The sequence below is a fragment of the Chenopodium quinoa genome, unplaced genomic scaffold (genome assembly GCF_001683475.1).
Source record: "Chenopodium quinoa cultivar QQ74 unplaced genomic scaffold, ASM168347v1, whole genome shotgun sequence".
NCBI lineage: Eukaryota > Viridiplantae > Streptophyta > Magnoliopsida > Caryophyllales > Amaranthaceae > Chenopodium > Chenopodium quinoa.
The window spans coordinates 806,589-831,674 of record NW_018743206.1 but is presented as its reverse complement, the minus strand read 5'-3'; the positions used below and the strand labels follow the sequence as shown (position 1 = coordinate 831,674).

The 25,086-nt window shown below is 38.9% G+C and overlaps 3 protein-coding genes across 3 annotated transcripts; 2 read left to right on the top strand and 1 right to left on the bottom strand.

The window, feature by feature from the left end:
- Nucleotides 1-678: 678 nt before the first annotated feature.
- On the bottom strand, nt 679-6,338 carry LOC110734023 (organic cation/carnitine transporter 7-like). Its single transcript, XM_021914081.1, has 6 exons — nt 6,188-6,338; nt 4,346-4,614; nt 3,252-3,489; nt 1,897-2,422; nt 1,611-1,813; nt 679-1,172 (listed from the first exon to the last, which is right to left on the bottom strand). Exons 2-6 carry the CDS (start codon nt 4,612-4,614, stop codon nt 921-923), a joined length of 1,488 nt encoding a protein of 495 aa, XP_021769773.1. The 5' UTR covers nt 6,188-6,338; the 3' UTR covers nt 679-920.
- A 4,862-nt stretch (nt 6,339-11,200) lies between these two features.
- LOC110734079 lies at nt 11,201-11,731 on the top strand. The gene has a single exon (XM_021914141.1). The coding sequence runs from the start codon at nt 11,201-11,203 to the stop codon at nt 11,729-11,731; it is 531 nt and encodes a 176-aa protein (XP_021769833.1).
- A 291-nt stretch (nt 11,732-12,022) lies between these two features.
- On the top strand, nt 12,023-13,132 carry LOC110734078. The gene is made up of 2 exons (XM_021914140.1): nt 12,023-12,917; nt 13,014-13,132. Exons 1-2 carry the CDS (start codon nt 12,023-12,025, stop codon nt 13,130-13,132), a joined length of 1,014 nt encoding a protein of 337 aa, XP_021769832.1.
- The last annotated feature ends 11,954 nt before the right edge of the window (nt 13,133-25,086 follow it).

Here is a 25,086-nt window from a genome sequence, read left to right as displayed (position 1 = left end):
CATTTCTTTTATACAAGTATCAAATATAGATTTTCAATTCGTTTTTAAGCTAAAAAAACAAATCCTTTCAGACTTGATCGTTTCTGAGGTTTAATTCTTGAGGTGGGTCACTTTATGATGGGCCAAAAATACTTCTAATACATGATCATTTGGGCTTAATGAAGATATGTTGCTGTTATTTACTTTATATTGGGTCTAACCGATTTTTAATCCAAGGTATGGTTACTAATATTGGCTTTCTGTTATAATTACGAGTTAAAAAAAAAAAAATTCACATTTTTGGTTTCGGATTATCATTTTTTTTACCCATTTTATATCCTCAGTCATTAGAAATTAATCATAAAGTCTCATTTATATATTCATATTTATAAAAATATATAATCGCTAAATGTTTAATAACCAAGTGCGCATAAACTTACTCATAAAACTTACTCTAATTTTAAATGCAATTCAATTTATCAACATGTATGTTCACTAATTAATCTACATTTTTTCATAATTAACTAAATAAACTTACAAATTAGCCAAAAGAAGTCACACTCCCGATCTCACACACTAGCAGCACTACATTACTTCGCGCGCAACGCGCCTGTAGAACGGCCCTAGTCTTGGAAAAAATTTCCAAAATTGAAATGGAGAGAAAAAAAAACATAACAAGTCATTCATCGATAACACTTCTACTACTAGAAACGAAGATATTCTTTCTTTTTCTTTTTTATTGGATATAGATGTAAAAAATCAGTACAAAGAGATCAAAATTCATTACAAAGTGATCCATAGAATAAATAGGAGAGACAAGACAACAAATTGAAATCTGGAACCTAATGTGTCCAAGACCTCAGTCTTGACAACTAGGCCACGACCTCATTGGCTTTCACGACGAAGAAGAAAGATATGAAATAAATAGATTACATGTAGATTTAGGCAACTAGCCTTTCATATGTACTACTGTCGAAAAAACTATCAGTCAACTCCCGACCCATGGTTTCGATTGGGAACAACATGACACAAATACCAGAAAGTAATACCACACCAAGGAAAAGGATAATGGAAAGAAATTGATGACATCCATGAATTAAGCTAATAGCCACGATTGGGGCAATCATTCCACCAATTCTAGCCATCGAACTCCCAAGTCCAACACCGGTACTCCTCACAACTGTTGGGTATATCTGCATTTGAAATGTACAACAAATATATCTTTTATATCACACAATTGGTTTTATTAAAGAAAGAAGAAAACTCATAGTGCATTTAGTTAGCAATTATCAAGGGAAGGGAAAGGGTTTGCAGATTCCAACAGAGGTGTAATATGGCACTTGCCTTGGCTAACATCCTAGTTAAGATTTGCATGTAGCGTTAATTACCCAAGTTAAGAATGCCACTTTATGTTCGATTTCCACATACTACCATATTTGTTATTTACCCTTCAACCTCTAAACAGGGGTGTGAATGTGTGATGATTGCTAAAAATAATTTTTTTTATTTTTTTTTTTTTTTTTATTTTTTTTTTTTTTAAGAATGCTTAAGATAAAGCTATTGGTGTGGTTTATAAGCAATACTTAGACTACAATATTGCAGAAAAATAGGCATATATTATGTTGACTTACCTCTGGAGCATATAAAAACATGAGTGTGAAGGATCCCATAATACATGCTCGAGCTCCAAAGAGCAAAGCCGTTGTTAGACCGTCTGACTGATGGTGCATCAGTGGCAACATGAAGACGAAAGTTAACAAGAGCAAAGCTGCCATGGAACCTTTACGACCAAGTCTATCAACAATGACAGCAGCTAGGACAACGCCCGGAATCTCTGCAGCAATTGAAAGTAGCAAATTAGTAGAATCCTTAAAATTATACAAGGATAGGCTAATCATGTTGGCAAAATAAACTTACCAGCAAAGCTAGTAATAAAGACATTTCTATAATTTACATTGGCAGAATCTGGTGAGCCAATTTTCCTTAGATAACATGTACTGTCCTTGTTTAATTCGGTGGTCAACAGTACAAGACCATAGTAAGTAAAGGCATTTCCGAAAAATACTACCCACAAGAGCAAAGTTGACCTAATTAATTTTGGTGAAAGAAGCATTGACAATGATTGAATAATCCCCGTGGTAGTATCATCCTGATTGGGAGGAGGTGCAACTCCTGCTTGCACACTTGGTAACAATGGTTTACGCTCTGGAGGAACACCACTTAACTGCTCAATTTCGACATCAGTGCAAAGAACACCAGTTGGCAGCGCTGATTTATTAAATTTCGCTACATTCTCCAAAATATGCATGGCACCCTGTTTGTCACCCTTCAGGCACAAATACCTTGGGGATTCAGGAACCACAAAATAAAAGACAAGCAAAAGAAATGCGGGCACTGCTGAGAAAGCAAGCAGCCACCTCCATCCCAACCTTGGCATAACAATCTGCCAGACAAATGAAAAAGGACATAAGTCAGTTCAAAAGAAGGCAGCACTATTCAGCTAGTGGTATACACAATTACACAGTGGCTGATAAGTGTAGGACTGATTACCCGCCAACATATCAGCCTGAATTATCGAATAAATTATATATCAACCAAGATCTACATGTGAATTTGCTTTCCAAACTATTTTACAAAACAAGTTAATATAATCATTACTAAATATAAATAGCAAATGAGACCATAGGCAATCTGTTTCACATTTTTTGATGGCTAGAGAACGGTTGATCTATTACTGAGCCAATAACATGTACATAATTAAAAAAATATAGTTTAAAGTACTAAGGTAAGAGTGTAAGACACTAATACTACTAGGAAAATTAAGCAATAGAGATGAACTCATGGAAAATTACTGTACAGTTCAAAGGATAGTTGTATTAGTTATTTAGTTTGCTGATCAATTCAATCCTAGCCCTAAATATGAATAGCATTAATTACCTACCTTACCAAATTATTTGGTCTTCTTGATTATTCACTAAAAATCTCTATTCTCTCTTCCCAAGGATGAAATAAGAAACGATACTCAAGGTAGCCTTAGCAACTATGGCTTTTGAAGCTTTATCCTTGAAGTTCTTATTGAACCAACTATCCACAACAGTAGCAGACAAGAAAATAAAGACATTCTAGACGATTGACAAGGGCTTATTGGATATTGTAGGTAACAACTTTTTGCCTAAAACCTCACTTTTTAATCCAAGACTCTCCTAAAACTAATGGTATAAGTATACAGAACTTAATTAGCACCAAAAATCATAATAAAACCAGTAACATACCCATGCTATGCCAGCCTCTATAACTGTGCCAATAGTCCAAAACCCTTGGAAAATAATCATCCAAGTGCCCCTCCTCGGTGCAGGCACAAACTCTAAAAACCAAGCTAATAATACAGGACCACCTCCCACACCAATGCCAACAAAACAACGGCATATTAGCAATGTAATGTAATTAGGAGCAACTGCACTTAGAAGACCAGCTATGGAAGTAATCATCGCTGTAGCCAAAAACCCTTTCCTGGAAGTGAAAAAATAAAAGAGCACATTTAGCAAAAGAACTTGGAATGTTTATGGAAAAAAAAATAAAAAAAAAAAAAACAAAAACAAAAAACATAGAGCACTATCTTGAAAGAGAATTGTAAATGCTATTCAAAAAGTGTCCGTCAATGAAGTACAGGCAGGTGTACTTCTGTCTTCTGCCAACCCTAAGTACTGATGCATCAAGTAAAGTACTTTATATGCAGCTTACTATCAGATTTGGAAGAGCCAGCTCAAGCCCAGAGGCCTAGACCAAATGAAAAAGCCAAATAGGAAAAGTTGCTCCAGACTTCAGGGAAAAGGTTTCTCTATATAGAGAAAATGTTCATGTTAACATTCTAACAAGCAATGGATTCCCCACACCCCACCTCTGGTACAAGGTTGCTACTGTTATATGAAAAGTTTCTTTTTCCATATACAGAAATCTAATTATGCATATAATTGTTGTATACTACAATTTTCTAACGAATATGAAACGATGCCGGACATGAGTGCATCACTTCTAATGTCCAAGGCATGCGTTAGAAAAAGGTGAAAATTTGAAGGGAATTCAACATAATTTTTCAATTTTCAGGCACATTATTATTTGGCTATTATTGAAAGTTGGAATGAGCTTTTGAGGAGAGACGGGAAGATACATAAAATGCCAAAAGAACCAAGAAGAGGGAGGACAAGGAACGATCACGCATATAACCAAGAATTTAAAGAACTTTGACAGGAAAGGAAGGGAAGTTCAGATTGCATTTAAGTGCTGATTGTGTATGTCTCTGCAATTAGGAAAGTTTATAAAATAAACTAAAATACCAGGGAAGAATTCACAGCACTACAGCGTGTACCTTCTTCCATATCTATCTGAAACTAGACCCCAAGAATATGCCCCAACAAGCATGCCTGCAAACACTACAGTTGTGATAAGGCTCTCTTGCTCTGAAGAAAGATTCCATTCAGTTTGTACAGCTGGTCCAACAAACGAAAGAATCATCACTTCCATAGCTTCTGAAATCCATCCTAGTCCAGCATAAAGTAGAATCAAGGATTGGAATTTCCCAAAACCTAAGCTCAAAAGAGCGTCATCCATGCTATACATTTCCATCCGATCCGCCATCTAAAAGACAAACAAAGATTAATTTGTTTTAAAAAATATTCCATAGAGCCAAAAATGCAGTCAGTCCCACATGATTTTAGGTACATAAGTAATTTCTAGCTTAATTGCTCGTAATGCCACTATAGAAATGCAATAAACATTTCAACAGAAAGGAATTTGCCATCATAGAATGCGACAAATATCTTCAGATCACACTTATTCTACATACAAATACAACTAATATAAAGTACTGAATATTTAATTGGTATCCTCAAACTACCCTTTTCATCAAAAATTCAAAAGTCACTTACCAAACAATGACATCAACTGATACTCGAAAATATTAATCACACCATATAGCAACCCTTTGGAACAAATCAAGATAATAATTTTGAAACAAGCGCACAATAACATGAAGGTAGCATTTTATCACTTTCACATGTGACAGGAAAAACTTTTTACAAAAAAGACAACCACACAATCCATATCTTAATACTTTGTATGCATCTTTTAAGATGTAGATCATACAAAAGAAATATTTGCTATCTTATTCAAATCTACAATTTGCAAGTAATATTTCATATCATAGGTAGCCAAAAGCAAAAGGTGACATTGCATTGATATCCAAGAGACATGTTCACATGGAACAAGAAAAAACAATTAAATGACAAATACTCCGTATTAAGGTAGAACCGTGGATTACAATGCAAACACATAATCGCGGGAATTATGTCATGGGACTAGTTCTTGGCAGTGCTCTTTATTGTAAGCAATAAAAAATATGAAGCAAGATGATCAATGAAATTAGTCTCAAACCACAAAAAAAGAAACCAACAAAAAAAAAGGAGTTTATCAGTCTGCTTGACGGTCAACGTGGCCAGTTGTACAATATACAGGTACACCAAAAACAAGTTTAATTTTTTTCCCAGATTATGAATGAAGTTAAGTTGTGCAAGAAACAGGCACATTGACTATAATCTACCACCATCATATCATCAAATCATTGATTCGATCATAATTGATTTCAAAAACTCGAAATTTCGGTCATAAGAACAAAATTAACTTATACTCCGTATCATACAAAACTAGCAACATCATGTAAGATCCAGAAGCATTTGTGACAGAAGTTAATTTACCCATATGAGAGAAGATTACCAATAAACCTCCTCAAAAACATGGAATTTCCTGCAATTCCGCAATAATTAAATTGATTCCTTCCATATATGAGATGTTTAGATAGTATTAATACTATTTTACAAAAATCTAAACAATAAAGATGATATTTTTAGCACTATCATATTATAATTAAACCCATAACAAAACCCAATTCAAGATCAAATTATAAGATTAAAATAAACAATACCCATGTAGTAAAAACTCAATTAATCCAAAACCCAGAAAATTAAAATTAAAGTCAACAAGAATAGTAGCAGAAACAGGGCAAATTAAACCCATAATTATGATTATGCAAACAAGAACCCTGCTTGTCAAATTAACTGTACATATTATAATAATTAGCAAGCAATTTAATTAATTAAAAGAATGAACATATAATTAGTACTATAGATTTGAAAATTAACATGAAAAAACAAACCTGGGTATGAAATTGTTGAAGTTTTTTGGTGATGGGGATAAATTTTAACGGCTGAAACAGACGCAGAGGTGAAAAGCAAGCAGGAGGGTATGTGGCACTCTTATACTAGTTTTGATGTTTATTTTTTTTTTTATTAATTATTTTTGTTTGGATTTAAAAGGTCTAGTTTAGTGGGGAAGATCCCAAATCTCAATTATTATTCGAGAAAAAACGTTGGATTGGTGGTATCTTTTCGTTTATGTCATGTGGGTTTTTCCTATTTGTCGCCCCTTCAAACAACAATTATTATGATTTACTTATTTCTAAATTGATCTAGTAATTTCTAATGTAGAGCTCTAATGGGAAAATTAGTTGGCCCTGTTCGGCAAAATTAGTAATTGTAACGGTTAGCTTTTGAATTTTTCAGTAGTTGTTAGCCGTTGCAGTAGCTGTCATCTATCAGCGATTTGGGCAGTTGTTAGCTGTCAATTAGCGGAGCGTGTGAAGTGATTATGACTATGTATTGCAAGAGCTTTTGATGCAGTTTTTGCGAAATGTTTAACGTGGAGATAATGAAGGAATCATAGACTGAGAAAATAATGTAATAATATCTTTCTGTAGTTTAATATGGCGAGATAAGTACTAGTGTTTGTTCAGTAGTGTATGAGGTGGATTTGAAGAAGGTGTGATAGAATAATCGAGTCAAGCGAAGCTTTAGTACAATTTTTTTGTGCCCAAGACCTGCAAAACAATGACGGGCCAAAACGAGCTTTTCGAGCTTTTTTTAGGACGAAATCAAGTTTTGAACTAAATACTATATTAAGGTTGCTCAAACCCGTAATTTTTTTTATTGAATCGATGCATTGAATCACCTCTAGTTGGAAATTAAGGTTTTCAAAAGGTGCAAGATAGTATATAGTAATCATCATTAAAAGTAACTATTAATTAAGATTGATCTCCTTCCATCCTCACCTTGCCCATCAATTATTTATACTATTCAATGTATTCAAGTCACAAATTTGACTTTTGATTAATTTTGCTTCTAGTATATAGAAATAAACATTCTAATCAATGGATGTTTTTGAAGTAGCGTATACATTAAAACAATTCTAACAATTTTTCAAATGATAATGTTTTTTACTTGTTTTACTTGTATGGTAAAAGCTGCTTTACTTGTATGGTAAAAGCTGTTGAGCTTTAATTTGATATTGAAAAGAGTAGAGATGAATCCAACATATATTTCGATTAAGAATATGTTTTGATAACTTAGTGGTGTTAAACTGTTAGGTGAATAACAACATGTTACGTGCTAATAATGTAGGAGTTTTTTTATTCACAAATGATGTATGCAATCATTAGAGTTAAAAATAAAATAATACACTGTAAAAGAGAAATATTTGGCAACTGTCATAATAGACTACTCAGTATTAGAAGAAAAAAAAATCTTATTTATAGCTCTTCTAATTAATCAAAGTTGTAGTTATCAGACTTCAACAAGAGTTGTTATTTTAAGATTTTGATGCATTATATGTAAAGAAACAGTAATGTGTATGACCGCGTTAAGAAATTATTCAACATGCAATGGGTCAATAAAATCAATCGATGCCTGAATATAAGGCATTAAAAAAAATGTATTTCCAACCTAATCTGCAAGTTCTTAGAAACAAAATGTGCAAACCAAACAACAATTATATTGTCTCTCTATTAATTTAATCTTGTTAATCTCGACATAAATTTTGAAGAATTTTGACAAAAATTTACCAAAATTTACTCATATGATCAAATTCGAAATAACATTGTAAAACAAGTTGTATCAAACAAACCACAAACCCTATGTTATGTTTTACCTAATTGAGAAACCAATCCAAAATTACAAATTACTATTTGTGAAAATGCAAGTAAATTGGCATCTTTAAAACCTTAGTCAAATTAACCACAAAAATACAAAATGACAATAGGTGCGATAGATTCAGATTTGGTTTGATGTCTATATCGGACAATGAAGACCCGTGCGTAATGCCATCTCTTATTAAATAACGTTAACTTTTTTACGTAAGCCATAATTCTTCCTAAATAATCAATCATGTTAGTATTAAGGCCTCGTTCTCTTCACCTTAATTTTGATGAACTGAAATTATTTCTATTAAACTGAAATTATTTTTGCTGTACTTAAATTATTTTTATTAAACTTAAATTAATTTTACTGAACTGAAATTATTTTTGCTGAACTGAAATTACTTTTACTGATTTTCTATTATAATTCTTCTTTAACAAAATTGAATTTTACTGAACTAAACTTATTTTTACTGAACTAAACTTATTTTTACTGAACTGAAACTATTTTTACTGAATTGAAATTAATTTTACTGAACTGAACTTATTTTTATTGAACTGAAATTATTTTTACTTAATATTTATTTTTTTAAGGTGAAGAGAATAGGGCCTAACTATACAAAATATATTTCGTGATAATCACAGTTAATATACCAATTGGTTGTTGATGTAATGGTAATTGAGAATTTGAGACTACACTTGATAGCGAAGACTCGTATTCGATCCCTCGCATCGACAATTAGGAGGAGACTGTAACTTAATCACCCAAAATTAATCCCGGATCCGAATTAGTCCAAAGGATAAACTGGGTAAAACACTAAAAAATAATCACAGTCAATATTCTTATCTATTCCACATATTACAAAATAAAATAATATTTTTTTTAAAAAAAAATAACTAAAAAAGTTACAAAAAAAAAACTTTAATAATATCTTCTCTTCTTTCTCATGGCACGAATTAATCATCACCCATAATTCGTTATAATTATTGTAAATCAAGGGATGTCATCATGATTGAAAAGCCTACAACAATAAACCAACGGCCAAAAGCAATTTGACTACTTGTACTGCTACGCCAAGTGATTTATGGGACATGGTTGTACTCCCTCCATCACTGGGTACTAGATCTAACATTGACCCGAATTCAATCCAAACCGATCCAAATGTATTGAGTTACAACTTGAACTTAAGGTTGATATTTTTAACTATGGATTCACCTACGTAATTAACTCTTTTTTTTTTACAAACCCTTAAATAGACCTGATTTACATTTATTTATTGTGGAGCACTAATAGAATAGTTAGTATGGTCGTTTTATTAATTAAAAAAAAAAGTCACTATGTTAAAATGAAAGTGACTGTGTTTTTATAAAGGTCATAAGAGATTAATTTTTTTAATGGAAATTTAAAAATACTGGTCAATAAGAATAATATAGGTCACTATTCTCACTAAGTTAAATTTAGGATCATATAACGTCAAATGTACTTCAGGTTCGCAACAATATTAAAAATCATACAAATTTTATTGAAGGTTACTATGTTAAAATTAAGGTTACTATTTTAATATTAGGGTCACTAGATTCAATTTAAAGCCAGTTTCGCACGTGTAGAACTTCGGATCCATCATAATACTATTGTGAATCAGGTTCACACAAGTTTTTCTATTTTTTTTTGACAAATAGATAATTAACTATTTATTAAATCAAATATTTATGCTCAATAGTTTAGGTGAGCTTTGCTTATCTATTTTTATTTATTTGAATTTATTACTTAAATTAACTTATCCGATCTCATTAGAACTGTTTGGGCCTAGTCCACTGTCCTAAGCCCAGTACCTGGAGTTACGAAAATACCCCTCCATGATCCAGCCCATCATTAGTCAGAGAAAAGTACGGATTTACCCTTAATCTGTACTATTAAGTACAACCTCTCCCACCTGAAAGTACATCTATAAATAGCTCTCCAATCATTGATGAGGGTAACTTTTTCCTAATTCTCTAATTTTCTCTCTTTAAAGTACTCTTTCTCTCTCTACTTTCTCTCACTAGAAAAGTACGTTCGCTGACTTAAGCATCGGAGGGGCTTTCCCGGGTCACACCCCCGGGGCAGTTAACCTTTTTTCTCTTTTGCAGGCCTAGCTCTCGGACAGCAAGGCATAGCTGAGGGAAATTCGGACATTCATTGGACATAGTTCTAGGACATCTTGATTACCCTTACTACCCTAAGACTCCCAGGAGCATTCGGTTTCCAGAAACAGGTGGCGCCGTCTGTGGGGATAACTAACAAAAAGTCATGGTGAACACTAGGCGTCCCCGCAGCACTCATCAAGATGCTACTAGGCAAGCTCCAATTCTCTCGGCTAGGAATCCTCACATAGTCGAGGAGATTATACCTGGGCTCGTAGTGAACCTGAGAGAGAAGTGAACAGCACCCAGGTGGTCACTCGCCGAGACTTGGACCAGCTGGCAGCCCAGATCAACAGAAACTTGGAGGAAAGCCTCAGAGCACTTATCAACCAAGGCAGGCAGGGGAGCGCTCCACAGCCTAATCCTCCGCCTCACGTGTCTCATCTCCATCCAGCCTCCTCTCGGCCTCAGCATCAGACATCTCGTCGCTCTCAGCCCGATCAGTCCCATGACCCCCACCGAGAGACAAGGCAGCCAAGCAGGCCAAGAGATGCTAGAGAGATTATCAATGACCGAAGGATGAAGGATGGCACTCTAGATGCCCGATAGATAATCAACTCCAAGAGGGAGAACTCTAAGAAAGATAACAACCCCCCCCCCCAGAGAGGTCGAACTAGAGTTCACTCTCGGCATGGGTCAACAAGGTACTGAGATAGCATGATTCACTCAGCTACCTCCAGACCAAGAAGAGGAACTGATCAGCCCGCTCGTTCAGTAAGCAAAAGCCCTGAGCGTCCTTCCTCCCCCAGGCCACGGAGGCTCGGGATTATCAAGAATATCACCCCCTTCAGCCAGGAGATAATGAATACCCATATTCCTCCCAAGGTCAAGATCCCTACATTGGACCCTTATGATGGAAAGACAGACCCGACATACCATCTAAACGCTTACAAAGCACAGATGGGAGTCCAAACTAGGTGTGAGGCCTCATAGTGTAGGTTCTTCCCTACTACTCTCAAGGGCATAGCTCAGACATGGTTCAACAACCTTACCCCCGGGAGCATAAGAACGTTTGACATGTTAGCCACTCAGTTCAAAAAGCACTTCATCGATGGGAGTAGGCAAACAAATACTAGCGTTCATTTGATGACGGTGAAGCAAGGGGAGAATGAAATTCTTAAGGACTACATCAAGAGGTTTAACACCGAGTCTCAGCTAATCCCCGACCTCCAAGACAATGTTTCTTTCACAGCCCTTCTCTTCGGGCTCAAGTCTAACAAGCTGAAGTTTGAACTTGTCCATGACAAGGTGAGCACCTTCTCTGAAGCCATGGAGAGAGCTAAAAGGATCATTGAAGCTAGTGAGGTGTGCAAGGCACCCGTAGCAAACAACAAGGGGAAGAGGAAGCAAGAAGATAACTACCATGACAACAGGAATAGAAGGCCGAGGAGGGCTGAGAGAGATGATGAAGGACTCAAGTACAATGCTGATAGGCGTGAGATCTATTTGGACATAAAGCACAAGGCTATTCTTCCTAAGCCTAACCCCATGAACACGCCGATAGAGCAGAGGAACAAGAATATTTGGTGTGAATACCACAAGGAGTGAGGTCATACCACCCGGAACTGCAGAGAGCTTAAGAAAGCCCTTGACAAGCTAGCTGAAGAGGGAAAGCTTAACAGATATCTCAAGTCCCCCCTGAAGGATAAGCAAAGCAAGGCCGCCAAAGAAGTGCAAGAAGCCCATAGCTCAGCTGACACTAACTTGAGCATCAATGTCATAGCCGGAGGGTTTGTCTCCGGGGATTTGTCTAACAGGTCACGCAAAAGTCACTTGCGGTCGCTCGAAGAGCCCATCTATGATATCAATACTCCCTCATCTACCCCGAAGGACCCCCTCATGGTATTCGGGGGTGACAAAGGAAAGAAGATTCAAAGGCCTCATGATGACCCTTTAGTGATTCATATGAAGGTGGCCAATGCTAAGGTGAAGAAGATCTTAGTAGATAGTGGAAGCTCAGCAGATATCATCACATGGAAATGCATCGAGCAGATGCGTTTTGGAAGAGGTGACCTTACACCCTTAGAGAAACCCTTAGTGGGATTTAGGGGGCATCATGTGTACCCCTTAGGAACGATCAAGCTTCCTGTTCGTTTGGGGGAAAAGAACAAGGGGAGAAGCTTGGTTCACACGTTCTTAGTTGTGGATACCCCTCTGCCATACAACATGATCCTTGGCCTACCCCTTCTCAATAGGGTTAAGGCTGCCATCTCAACCTATCACTTACTCCTCCAATTTGAGACCGATGACGGATCGGTGGGCAAGATATTTGGAGATCAGTTTGAGGGAAGAAAATGCTATGTAGATAGCTTGAAGTCACCTGAGAGCTCCGTCAATCAGGAGGACAAGGGGGCCAAGAGGAAAGCCATGGAAATTGATGAATCTCAGCACCCAGTCACGAGCATTTACATGGCTGAGAATCCAAAGCAGTACGGTAGGCCTAGGCCTATAGAAGAAGACGAGAGCATACCCTTAGGGGATGACCCCGCTCGGACTGTGAGGGTAGGGAAGAACTTGGACCCCCAGCTCAAGGAAGAAATCATTCAAATACTTAGAGAGTACAAAGACATCTTCGCTTTTACAGCAGATGAAATGCCGGGCATAGACCCCGAGGTAATGACTCATGAGATGAACATTAAGGAGGGATACAAGCCCGTCAAGCAAAAACTCCGACATGCTGGGCCGGAGAGAAACAAAGCCGCAGCCACTGAGGTTAAAAAGCTTCTCGAAGCGGGTTTCATTTGAGAATGTCAATACACCGAGTGGTTATCCAATGTGGTGCTGGTTAGGAAGCCCAATGTTTCTTGGCGTATGTGTGTGGATTTTACAGATTTGAACAAGGCATGCCCAAAGGATGATTATCCTTTGCCTAAGATTGATAGGTTGGTGGATTCGACCGCTGGTCACGCCCTCCTAAGCTTCATGGATGCCAATGCAGGGTATCATTAGATCCCCATGTCAGAGAAGGATCAAGCCCACACAACTTTTATCACTAGCCAAGGGGAGTATTGCTATAATGTGATGCCCTTCGGCCTGAAAAACGCCGGAGCTACCTACCAGCGTCTGATGAACAAAATCTTTGAAGGGCAACTAGGTCGGAATGTTGAGGCCTATGTTGATGATATGATCGTGAAAAGCAAGGAAAGCCCGGACCACATAGCCGATCTAAGGGAAACCTTCACAACCCTCAGAAAATATAAAATGAAGCTTAACCCCAGCAAGTGTGTCTTCGGGGTACAAGGTGGAAAATGTCTGGGCTTCATGGTTGATCAGCGGGGTATTGATGCCAACCCCGATAAGATTCAAGCTATTCTTGACATGGAATCCCCCCGAAATGTGAAGGAAGTGCAACGCCTTACAGGCTGCCTAGCCGCATCGGGGAGGTTCCTATCCCGATCAGCGGATAAAAGTTTGTCTTTCTTCAAGGCCCTCAAGAGGCCTAAGTTCTTATGGGATGAAGAAGCTGAGAAAGCTTTCCAACAGCTGAAGGAACATCTGATGAACACTCCGAAGCTTGTTAGCCCCCTCCCCGGGGAGACATTGTTTGTGTACTTGGCCATATCAGATTATGCCCTGAGTGCGGTTCTTGTTGCGGAAAGAGATGAAGGCAAAGTACTTGTCTATTTTGTTATCCATGCCCTAAGTGGGGCTGAGACCCGATATACTCTCATAGAGAAGGTGGTGTACGCTTTAGTGATGGCAAGTAGGAAGTTGAAGCCATATTTTCAAGCACACCCGATCAAAGTCCTCACCAGCCAACCAATCAAGAAAGTGCTAGAGAGCAAAAATCACTCATCCCGAATGACGGATTGGTCAGATTAGTTAGCTGATTTCGGAATCGAGTTTGAGCCTCGGAAGGCCATCAAGGCCCAAGCCTTAGCCGACTTCATAGCTGAATGCGCTCATAGGCCTACTCCAACAGACACCTCCACCCCTTGGGCTCTTTATGTGGATGGGTCATCTAGTAAGGCCGGGAGTGGAGGTGGGCTAGTCATCATCTCCCCGGAGGGAGAGAAGTTTGAATATGCAGTTAACATTGCCTTCCATGCATCAAATAATGAAGCTGAGTATGAGGCTCTTATCTTGGGGCTGAACTTATGCCAATTCATGAAGATAAAATCCGTTCAAGTATGCTTAGACTCACAGCTCATAGTGGGGCAAATGACAAAGGAATTCGAAGTGAAGGAGGAGAACATGAAAGCCTATTTTGAAAAGGCTGAGGGCTTGACAAGATCATTTGACAAATTCGAGATCAAGCACATCCCCCGCTCAGAAAACCAGCAAGCTGATGCTCTTGCCCAATTAGCAAGCTCGGCTGAGGGGATAGCCCCCCGGAATATCATATGGGAAGTATTAGAGAATCCAAGTACCCAAAAACTTGCTATCATGGACATTGATATAGGGGAAACTTGGATGGTTCAAATTATTCAATGACTTAAAGGGGGAGCTGCCCGAGGACTCCCCTGACTTCAAAATGATAAAAAAGCGGAGTGAGTGGTTCTTACTTCATGATGGGATCCTCTATAAAAAATCATTTACTCATCCATTGCTGAAGTGCATTACCCCGGAGGAGGGAAATTATGTACTTAAAGAAATACATGAAGGGGCATGCGGTAGACATCAGGGTGGAAGGACTATAGCTCGAAAAGCGCTGAGGGACGGATTTTACTGGCCAACCCTGAGGGATGATGCTGCCAGAATTGTCAAGAAGTGTGAAAAATTCCAAAGGTTCGCTGACATGCCCCATGTTCCGGCCAACGCCCTCACAAGTATTCAATCAGTCCTACCCTTTGATCGTTGGGGTATAGACATTCTAGGGCCATTCCCCGTAGCCTCGGGACAAAGGAAATTTCTGATAGTAGCGGTGGATTACTTCACCAAGTGGGTTGAGGTTGAGCCGGTGGCAACAATAACAAATAAGCAAGTCCAGAAGTTCATCTGGAGGAATATCATCACCCGCTTCGGGGTACCCCGCATCTTAATCTCTGATAATGGCCGGCAATTCAACAGTGGGCCAACCATAGAGTATTGCGGGCGTTTTGGGATCAAGACAAGGTTTTCGGCTGTGTGTCGACCCCAAATAAATGGCCAAGCAGAGGCGGCAAGCAAAACAATATTGAAAGGGTTGAAGACAATGCTGAAAGGCACGAAGGGGTCTTGGGTGGATGACTTGCCCGGGATCTTATGGTCCATTCGTACCTCAGTCAAGGAAGCTACGGGGAAAACTCCTTTTGCCTTAGTATATGGGAGTGATGCAGTACTCCCCGTGGAAGTTGGGATCCCATCCCCCAGGGTTACTTTCTATGAACCCGACCGAAATGATCAGCTAAAGCCCTTGGCCTTAGACTTACTCCCAGAGATAAGGGGAAATGCTTTGCTCTATAGCATACAAGCAAAGGATTACTTGTTATTTCAACAAAAGAGTCAAGTCAAGGCCTCTAGTTGAAGGTGATTGGGTGCTACAAAAGTGTGAGGCTGCGGGCAAGCCCCCGGCATTGGGCAAGCTAAGCCCTAATTGGGAAGGGCCCTACAAGATTAGAGAAGTAGTCCGCCCGGGAACCTTTCGCTTACAAACCCCTGATGGCAAGGACCTCCCTCGGCCACGGAATGCAGACAACCTCCGGAGGTTTTATGTCTAAAGCATCTTCAACACAATGATGCCCTAGGGGCAATAAGAGCCGATGCTAGGAGATCAACTTCAATATAGCGCATCATTGTAATGACTTTCATATTTTTGTTAATATAATGAAAAACCCCCGGTTGGGATGTTTGCCCCATTTATTTTGCATTTGTTATTTACTTAGTTTTTTTTTTGAAACCATTTACTTAGTTTATTTTTGAAACTTTTATATCGCTCATTAGAATAGCCAACGTTCATTTAATAGCACCACATGCCGGGCATGAGGCATTATTGGTTCGCTAACACTAAAGTTTGTTCCAATGTTTGGGGAAAGTTGCTAGCCTATACTCAAGCATTTGAGATAGAGTCTTGGCCAAAAGATCACTCATAACTTGGGGCTCGTTTAGCCCCCAACCTAATTTAAAAGGTTGGAAAAGCCTAACTCTTACAACTTGGGGCTTATGTTAGCCCCTAAATCGTTTCACTTTGTTATAATAAGCAGGGATAGCCCAGCTCTCATATCACTCATAAATTGGGGGCTCGTTTAGCCCCTAGTCCATTTACTTAGTCAAAATTATAACTTGGGGCTCGTTTAGCCCCCGGATGTTCACACAAATCACGTACTTGTAAAAATAACATAAGGCTCGTTTAGCCCTCGTTCATACCAAAGTTACTTGAAAAGCCTAGGGGGTTCTTTTTGGCCCCTAGGGGTGAATAAGCAAGAAAAAAGAAAGTGTTAAACAATAAGCAAGCTGGAGTAAGAGCACATGAAATCTACTTCAAATAAGAAAAACAAAGGCAAAGGCTAAAGGTGCAAATATACAAGCCGAGTTAGAGATTCAAAGTTCCAACAAAAATATCACAAGTCTCATAAAAAGAAAATACATCCTAAGAGAAGTCAATCAAAGAAAGGCAAGGGGCTACTCCTCGCCTCCTCGGTCATGCCCTCCTCAGTAAGCACCTTCCTCTGCTCCTCCTCATCGGCCTCGCGAACGAGATCCTTAATCTTGCCTCGTACCTTAGGGTACGAATCTTGGAGACCAAAAGAAGTAAGGGCAACCTGCATATGAGTCAGGGCATCCTCAATCCCCGCCTCAAAGGCCACATATCCAATCTCAGATTGGAAATCAGCGCAAGCCGGAGACTTCTTCCATTCAGCAATTACCTCCCCCTGGCTTTGCTTCACTTTCCTCCGAGCCTCAGCAAGATCACTCTTCATCTGGGCCAGCTCGTCTTTCCTCTCCTTCAGCTCCTTGTAAATTAGCTCCTTCCCTTCCTTAGCCTCCTTGAGCTGAGTCTCAAGGGCTTGAATGCGGGATGTCCCGGCCTCCTGGGCATCAGCAAGCTCCTTCTTGGCCGTCTTCACCGTTTCTCGAGCCGAGTTAAGCTCCTCCTTGAGGCCGTGGATCTCGATCCTAGCCTTGGAAAGCTCAGCACGGATACCCTCAACATCCTGCATGGCCCCCCTCCGGTACTCCTCGGCGAGCACACTCAAAGTCATGCCGGCCTACATTTTCAAAAAGACAAGAAGATGATGGTTAGACGCAACTAAACTAAAGATAGAGAAATTCAATGTTATATATCAAAATATAACTTCAAGACGCCATCAAAGGCCGAGGAGATAACCTTGTTGGGATCCTTCTTCACCACCTCAAATATCCTTCGCCGAGGGGAAGCGGACCATCGTTTGCTTTACCGTCTTCTTCCGGCCCCTCTTTGTGATGCCGAGGAGAGAGTTAGGAAAGTAAGGGGTCATGTCCTCGCAATCCTCTCCCCCTTCCTCCTTGATCTCTTCCAGCTGAGGTTGTTTTCCTCGATCCCCGAAGCCCTCGGCCTCCAGAAGCTCGATGTGAGTGGAGCCGGTCAGGGAGACAAGCTGAGACCCCTGATCGTCTATCTCCATGTTGGTGGTGCCTTGGGAGGATCCCTCTCCCCTCTCAGCCATTTTCCTCCTCAACTTTGAGTTCTTCGGGTTCTGAAAGAACAAATCACAAGTGAAGTTAGCAAAAAAAGCGACATTTCATAAAAACCAACCTCAAAGAAGTAGGCATACCTGGGGAGGGGGAGGAATGATCATGTTCCCCTTCCTCATGGAGACCTTGACCTTCCCAGCTCGAAAGTTCACCTCCGACATCTTCTTCTGAAATCTCTTTGTCAACTGCTTGAAAGCAACACCTGAAATCATCATTTGCACAAGTTTGTTAGTGAACAACAGGGCTCAGGAGAAAACATAGAAGTTAAAAGCATAAGTAAACAAAAATAAATCCTACCACTATCATAGGTGTGGCTCAAGCCCACCACACTCAAAAACCGCTCTTTCTGAAAGTGTCTATCCTTCAAAATCCACATGGTTGGAAGCTTCTCTTTGGACCCTCTTTCTTTATATGATTGCAACCAAACAGCCGTCACGGCCTCATCGACCTCCATGGCAGGAACATTGTAGTTCAAGCCAACCCCAGGCACACCGCTATGATCTCGGGGAACCCTCCAACCCCCAGCATGGTAAATGAAGAGAAAGGTGTGGCGAAAGTCCTTCTGACTCGTGGGTTTAGTGTTTATAGTAAGATAGAACTCCCTATCGTGAAAAGCATACCACCCATGGTTATCTACATTTCTTGGGGCTTCTTGGAGCCTATGTGTGTTCCTAAAAGCGGTCATGGTTCAAGGGGCTCCAAGTAGACTACAAGTGGCTATGTACGCGTTTATCGTCAACCAGAAGTTAGGAACAAGCTGGGTTACACAAAGGTTATACTCAATCAACAACTCCTCAATGAAAGGGTGTAGCGGAAATCTCAACCCGTTGTCCAAGCATTGTCTATATACAGCTATACACCCAGGGGAGGGTTATCTACGGTGCTATCACCCCCAGGAGGGGAAACGAGAAAAGGCCCCTAATATGGTACTTAGTCTGCAAATGTCTAGTACCCTCAGATAAAGATCTAAGCCAAGTAGTGGAAGGGTGACACATAGAAGGGCTAACTCTCCTAACTGGTGGTTTAAAAGTCACCGGCGCCCCAAGAGAAGTAGAAGTATCATCCTCACTTGACATTGTCACCACTCCGTCAACAAGCAATCTGTTCAAAGAACCTCTAGAATTCGGTTCACGTGCAAGAGAAACTTCCCAAGGGGAAGGAGGCAAAAAATAATCAAATCCTAAATCATGCTCGGGGGGTGGGGATGGCACACATGGAAAAGGCACACCCAAAGGAACAGAACAATCGACGCTACTACCAATTACATTTGTTACAAGTACTCCCCCCGCCCAGATTTCCTTAGACAAGTCATAAGATGAAGGGCCGGGGAGAGAATCAAGGTAATCTTGAGTCGCTTGGTCGTTCATGATACATGCATAGCTCAACTCAAGACTACCCCGAGGAATTCTCAATGTACATACAAAAATACAACAAGCGTACCTCTAAGCTTAACATCATCAAAAGCGCATCCGAGGAACAAGCAAGCATACAAGGAAAAAGTAGCAAATAATTACTAAGCCTGGAGATATGATACTTAAAGAATAAAAACTAAGTATTGGAGACTCACCAACTAGTTAGAGAGGCCGGAAGGATTCCTCAAAGAAAAATCAAGTGCACCGCGGAGAGAAGTACTCCTATAATATCAACAAAAATTCAAGTGTTAGAAAAATCTCAAGGAAAAAGCCTAGCTGAGAAACGAATTCAAATAATGGGTCAAGATAAAAAATAAGCAAAATCATGCTCCACAAAAATATGCCTAGCCCGCTACCATTCTTCTCGGCCCATCAGTCAGTCAGATCTGCTAAAGAATAGGTGGGGCAAGCCCACATGTTAAAGCAACCCTTCAGCACTCACTCATGCCCCAGGCCTGCCCACCATTTCTCACCCCTAGCACGTGGTGAGCCCTCGGCATATCCCTCACAAAAACACTAAACTCGCATGGTACCCTCTCAACATGTGCATACACCCTCTCGGCATCTCCTCTACCCCTCCGCCTGTCGCACGAAACCCCCTCGGCCCGTGCACTTGCCTTCGGCCTGGCAGGCCCTTAGCGTTCTCTCAATCTTTGCCCTCACCTAGGGGAAGCAGCCCGAACGCTCATCTACCTACTCGGACTGCGCGTCAACCCTTCGGCATTCCCCAACTCACTCGGCATTCTCCCTCAGGCCACATCTCCTCTAAATCACACCCTTTCGGCTCTCACTCTCTCCTGCCTTCAGCCGAGTTCGTCTCAGTTCTCACCTCAAGCTCTCTCATGCCTCCCTCAGCTAGGGGTGGAAAGGCCTAAAGCATGCTACCCCTTCAGCCTTTTCACTCTCAAACCATCAGAGATGCCAAGAGCTTGCTCTCATACCTCCTCCTATATCCATCCTTTCGGCTCTCACTCTAAAAAATACCCAACTAAAAACCTTAAAAAACGACGCTAACTCCCGAGAAAGAAACCCAACACTCACCAGGCACCCCCTCGGCCTGGGCACCAACCCCCTCGGTACTCTGCAGATCGCGCGCCTCACTCGGCCTGATACGCCTTCGGCCAGATGAACATCGGGCACACAACGCCAGCCGCGTCACATATCCCTCGGCATATCTTAAATCCTTCGGCCCGTATCACATCCCTCCTCTCTCAAATCCGCTCCTATGCTCCGATCTTGCTAATTCAGCAAAAAGCCGAGGGATGGGCTGGCGAAGAAAGCACCACGCACCCCCTCGGCAGGGTCGGCTCCTTCCTCGCATTCTCTCTCCCTCTCCCGTGCTAGTTCTCTCTCCCCCACAGCTCGGGATTATTAAAAACCTTCACCATATTCGTTCATCTCTCCCATATAACCCAGGGGTGGGCACAAGTAACCTCTCAGCCTAGGTACCAAAAGGCTCTCAAAGCACTCGGCCGCGAGAGGACCCCCTCGGCCTGAGCACTCTCCTCGGTCTGACATTCCCTCAAACAGCCCGAATACCCTCTCAGCCTGGCAGGGGTGCCTAGCTGAAATTAAAAATTCAGAGTTCGAAATTCAATTCGGCCTACCCTTGAAAATTCCAAAAAATTCCTAAACATTTTTCGGCTGGGCATAGCCTCTCTACCCCGGGTTTTAATCAATTCACAATTCAAGAATGCATACCCCTAGGTAAAATCAAAATTTCAGAAATTGCAAGTACATAAACACCTAGACATGCTTTCGGATCTACAAATTCGAATCAAAAGTGAAGAATTTTCACATACCTCTTGAAGATCTTGATGAACTTGGATGAACTTGTTGATATGAAATTGGGTGATGTGACTTGGATGCTCAAACTCTCAAGAACTTGGGAGAAATTGGAGAGGATTTTTTGAAAATTCTCTAAGGAAAATGAAATGGGTGAAAAGCAAATGCAAGTATAGTGGGAGTTCATATGTTCAAGCTAAGAAGATGGCAACTCCTCAAAACCCTGGTTCAAATGGGCCTAAGGGATGCTTGAGCCCAGAAAGTCACCATTGAAGGATTAAGCTTAATTAGCAGGGAATCATCATCAGATTATCTCTAAAAAAACCCTAGCTTATTAAAAATGGAGACAAGACATGCCTTCAGCAAATGCATGGGGCTCGGTTTGAAGAAAATACTGTGAAGATGGAAATTTCATCAGTTACCCCTAAGCCATCATCAGGCTTAGCTCTCAAAACTGCTCAATCATCTGAATTAAAGTACCTTCTATGCATTTCTTGGGGCTGGTTTTCACCCTTGCAAGTCGCTTGGGGCTCTTTTTAGCCCTCAAATACCCTTGGGGCTCATTTTAGCCCTCGGGTATACCTCGGTATTTACTTCAGCTTATGTGACAACTTCTCTCATCTCTATTCCGCGCGATATCCAAACTTCATGCGATCTCGTTCCCACATCACGCGTGGGGCTAAATTTTTGGGCCTAGTCCACTGTCCTAAGCCCAGTGACCTGGAATTATGAAAATACCCCTCCATGATCCAGCTCATCATTAGTCAGAGAAAAGTACGGATTTACCCTTAATCTGTACTATTAAGTACAACCTCTCCCACCTGAAAGTACATCTATAAATAGCTCTCCAATCATTGATGAGGGTAACTTTTTCCTAATTTTCTAATTTTCTCTCTCTACTTTCTCTCTCTAAAGTACTCTTTCTCTCTCTACTTTCTCTCACTAGAAAGTACGTTCGCTGACTTAAGCATCGGAGGGGCTTTCCCGGGTCACACCCCCGGAGCAGTTAACCTTCTTTCTCTTTTGCAGGCCTAGCTCTCGGACAGCAAGGCATAGCTAAGGGAAATTCGGACATTCATTGGACATAATTCTAGGACATCTTGATTACCCTTACTACCCTAAGACTCCCAGGAGCATTCTGTTTCCAGAAATAAGAACTATATTAGTTGTTATAGATAAAACCTGTGTAAACCCTTGTTAACTCTTATCATTACTGATCTTATTTGAATTTATTAGCCATTAGCTGAAAAAAATTTCCCTTAAAATAAGTTAAAATAAGATGAACGAAACAAGCTAGCTAAGACCTTCCAACTAATCTATTTTTTTTGGCACAGTGAGATACGAGGGTGCCCCTCCTATTACAGGAGGGGTGGGTGAGGATCGAACACAAGTCACTCCAGGAGAGATGGAGGGTCCCTCCAGTCCTTGATCCTCCCAGAATAATCTAATATGGAATCAAATGCTGCTCCCTATCTTTACTTCTTATATTTTTTTTTTGAAGAAGTCTTAAACGACACTAATTTTCATATATTAGAGTCATTAGGCATCTAAAATTGATGATTGACGACAAAGAAAATAGATTTAACAAAGTGAAACAAGAATTAACTGGAGAAGGACTATGAATCCAATTACATAGATATAATAGTTCGGCATATTCTTGATTTGTTGTCTCATACAACTTTTTGAGTGGATCCGTCGTTGCTTCGTAATTTTTGGCGGAAGAAAATTATTGTGACAATTTTTTATCCTGAATCAGAGTAACCAATATCAATGGTAGCCCCGCATAACCTGATAATTTTCAAAGAACAGAAAACACCTTGTCTTTCGAAGTAGATTGAAAAACATAGTTTTTCGAAAGAGATCGAAAAAAACTTGTCTTTCAAAGGAGAAAAAACCCTTTCTTTCGAGGGAGACAAGTTCCTCTCGAATGGAGGAACCATGGTAAAAATAAATTTAAACTGAGGTGTTTCACCGGCAAGATCCGATTGAAGCCCCTCAAAAAAATCTTGACATTATTTTAATTGAAATGTTTTTATTATAAAGCCAAACTTTAACTATAGATTTTCATCGACATGGAAAGAAAAAAAACATTAAAATAAACTGAGTTTAGTAAATATATGTTCAATTCGGTATTTCAATAAATAACTAAATTTAAATCAATAAAAATCAACAACTCTTATTAAGAAAAAAAATATATAATGATGAATAAGTTAAAATAAGTTTTAATCAGTAAAAATATTTAAGTTCAATAAAACAATTAAAGTCAACAAAAAAAACAAATATTTCCTCATTTGTTCCAATTTAGTTTATAATTTTTCACTCTCCCCAATATTCACATAAGTTACTTCGATTCCATTTTGAACTAGTGAGTGACCCCGGGCGTTGTCCTGGGTTGCTACTATTGTAGCCGTACAATCGATAATTTTTTTAAAAAGATTTTTCAAAACTGCAATTGTCATTGTCGAATCAAAATTGAATTATTCTTTTAATAATTTTTTTTAATTGAACCTTGTGGTTTGCACTTATATCAATTTTTTTCCTTACAAATAACATAGTTGATATTGGCTTAGATGGTTAACTAGTCATATGTGTTATAAGAGGTTGAAGGTTCGAACCTCCTTATCCTTATGTTTTTATATGCCTTATGTTTTTATATGGACTAATGTTAATTGCTTGGGTGATGTGGTATCATGAGATGTCTGGAAGATGACATGGCGTAACAAAATAGGAGCTACGTGGCACATTAAAGTTTTTAGAAACGCCGTTTAATAGATTAGTATAGATAGATTGTATCCTGAAAAAAAAAAAAAAAAAAAAAAAAAAAAACTTAGTCGAGTAAGATTTTCTTTAATTCGTCTCAATGTATATCTTTCGAATATCAATTTTAATAATTTTTTGTTGTGCATTAGTGAAGATATTATTGTTTGACGTTACACACATATATTGGCAAACACGCCAAAGTGGAATAAGCAGAGATATAGAACGAAGGAAGTAATTAAATTCAGAAAAAATTAATATATGTTTGGAAAAAATGATCTCAATTTGACAATAATCAAGTGAAGATCAGAGAACATGTATAAGCTCGATTTATTCGATAAAATAAGTTTAGCTAAGTAAAAATAAGTTACCCATCTACAATAGATGGGTAGCAATTTCAAAAAAAATAAAAATAATAAAAATAAGTTTTAATTAATCAGTAAAAATCATTAACATTTTAAAAAAAACATGCGAAGTAGATCCTCTATTTTTTTAATGATACTATACCATATTGACTTTCATGTTAGTCAATTCACAAATTTGATTCTTAATATGTTTAATGGTGTGCTCTATTCACCCGATTTTTACTTATCAGAACTTATTACACCTTATTAAAACTTATCTTAGTTGTAATTTGAACTTTGGTAACCATTATCAGAAACTCTTTTTCATCATGAAATAAACCTTTTATTTGAACTTTACTAAACTTATTTGAACTTAACTAAACTTATCTGAACTAATTAAACTTGAAATAAGTGAAAATAAGATGAATAGAATAGACCCTAAAACTTAATGAATTAAATTATAAAAAGTTGATATTTTGAAAGTAGAAATTAAGACAATTTTGTTAATTCTTTACATATAAGTCCCAATAGATAATTAAAGGAGAGCATGTAGTATAAAAATCAATATGGTGCAATATTAAAGAACAGAGGAAGTATATAATATAATAGTGAATTAAAAAATAAGCTATAGTAAGTAAGTAAAAAAAAAACAGTAATATAATTTTATCAAGAACAATTTAATTTTAGTAATGATAATTTGAGGCTCTTCTCTCTCCATCTTATACAAATAACATTCAGTTAAAATAATTTATTCTGTAAAAAAAAACTTTAAGTTCAGAAAAAATATGGTTCAGTGAAGTAAATAAAAGTTTTAATCTGTAAATATTATAGCTTTAAAGAACAAATATACTCCTTCTTAATTTACATAATCAAACTTAAATTAACACATATGTCAATGCACTAGTATGACCTTTACAAGAGTTGATATTATGACACTTTATATTAATACATATTTAACAACATACTTCATGATAAAATTAATTTTTCATACATCGCTAAGTAATCTATGGTC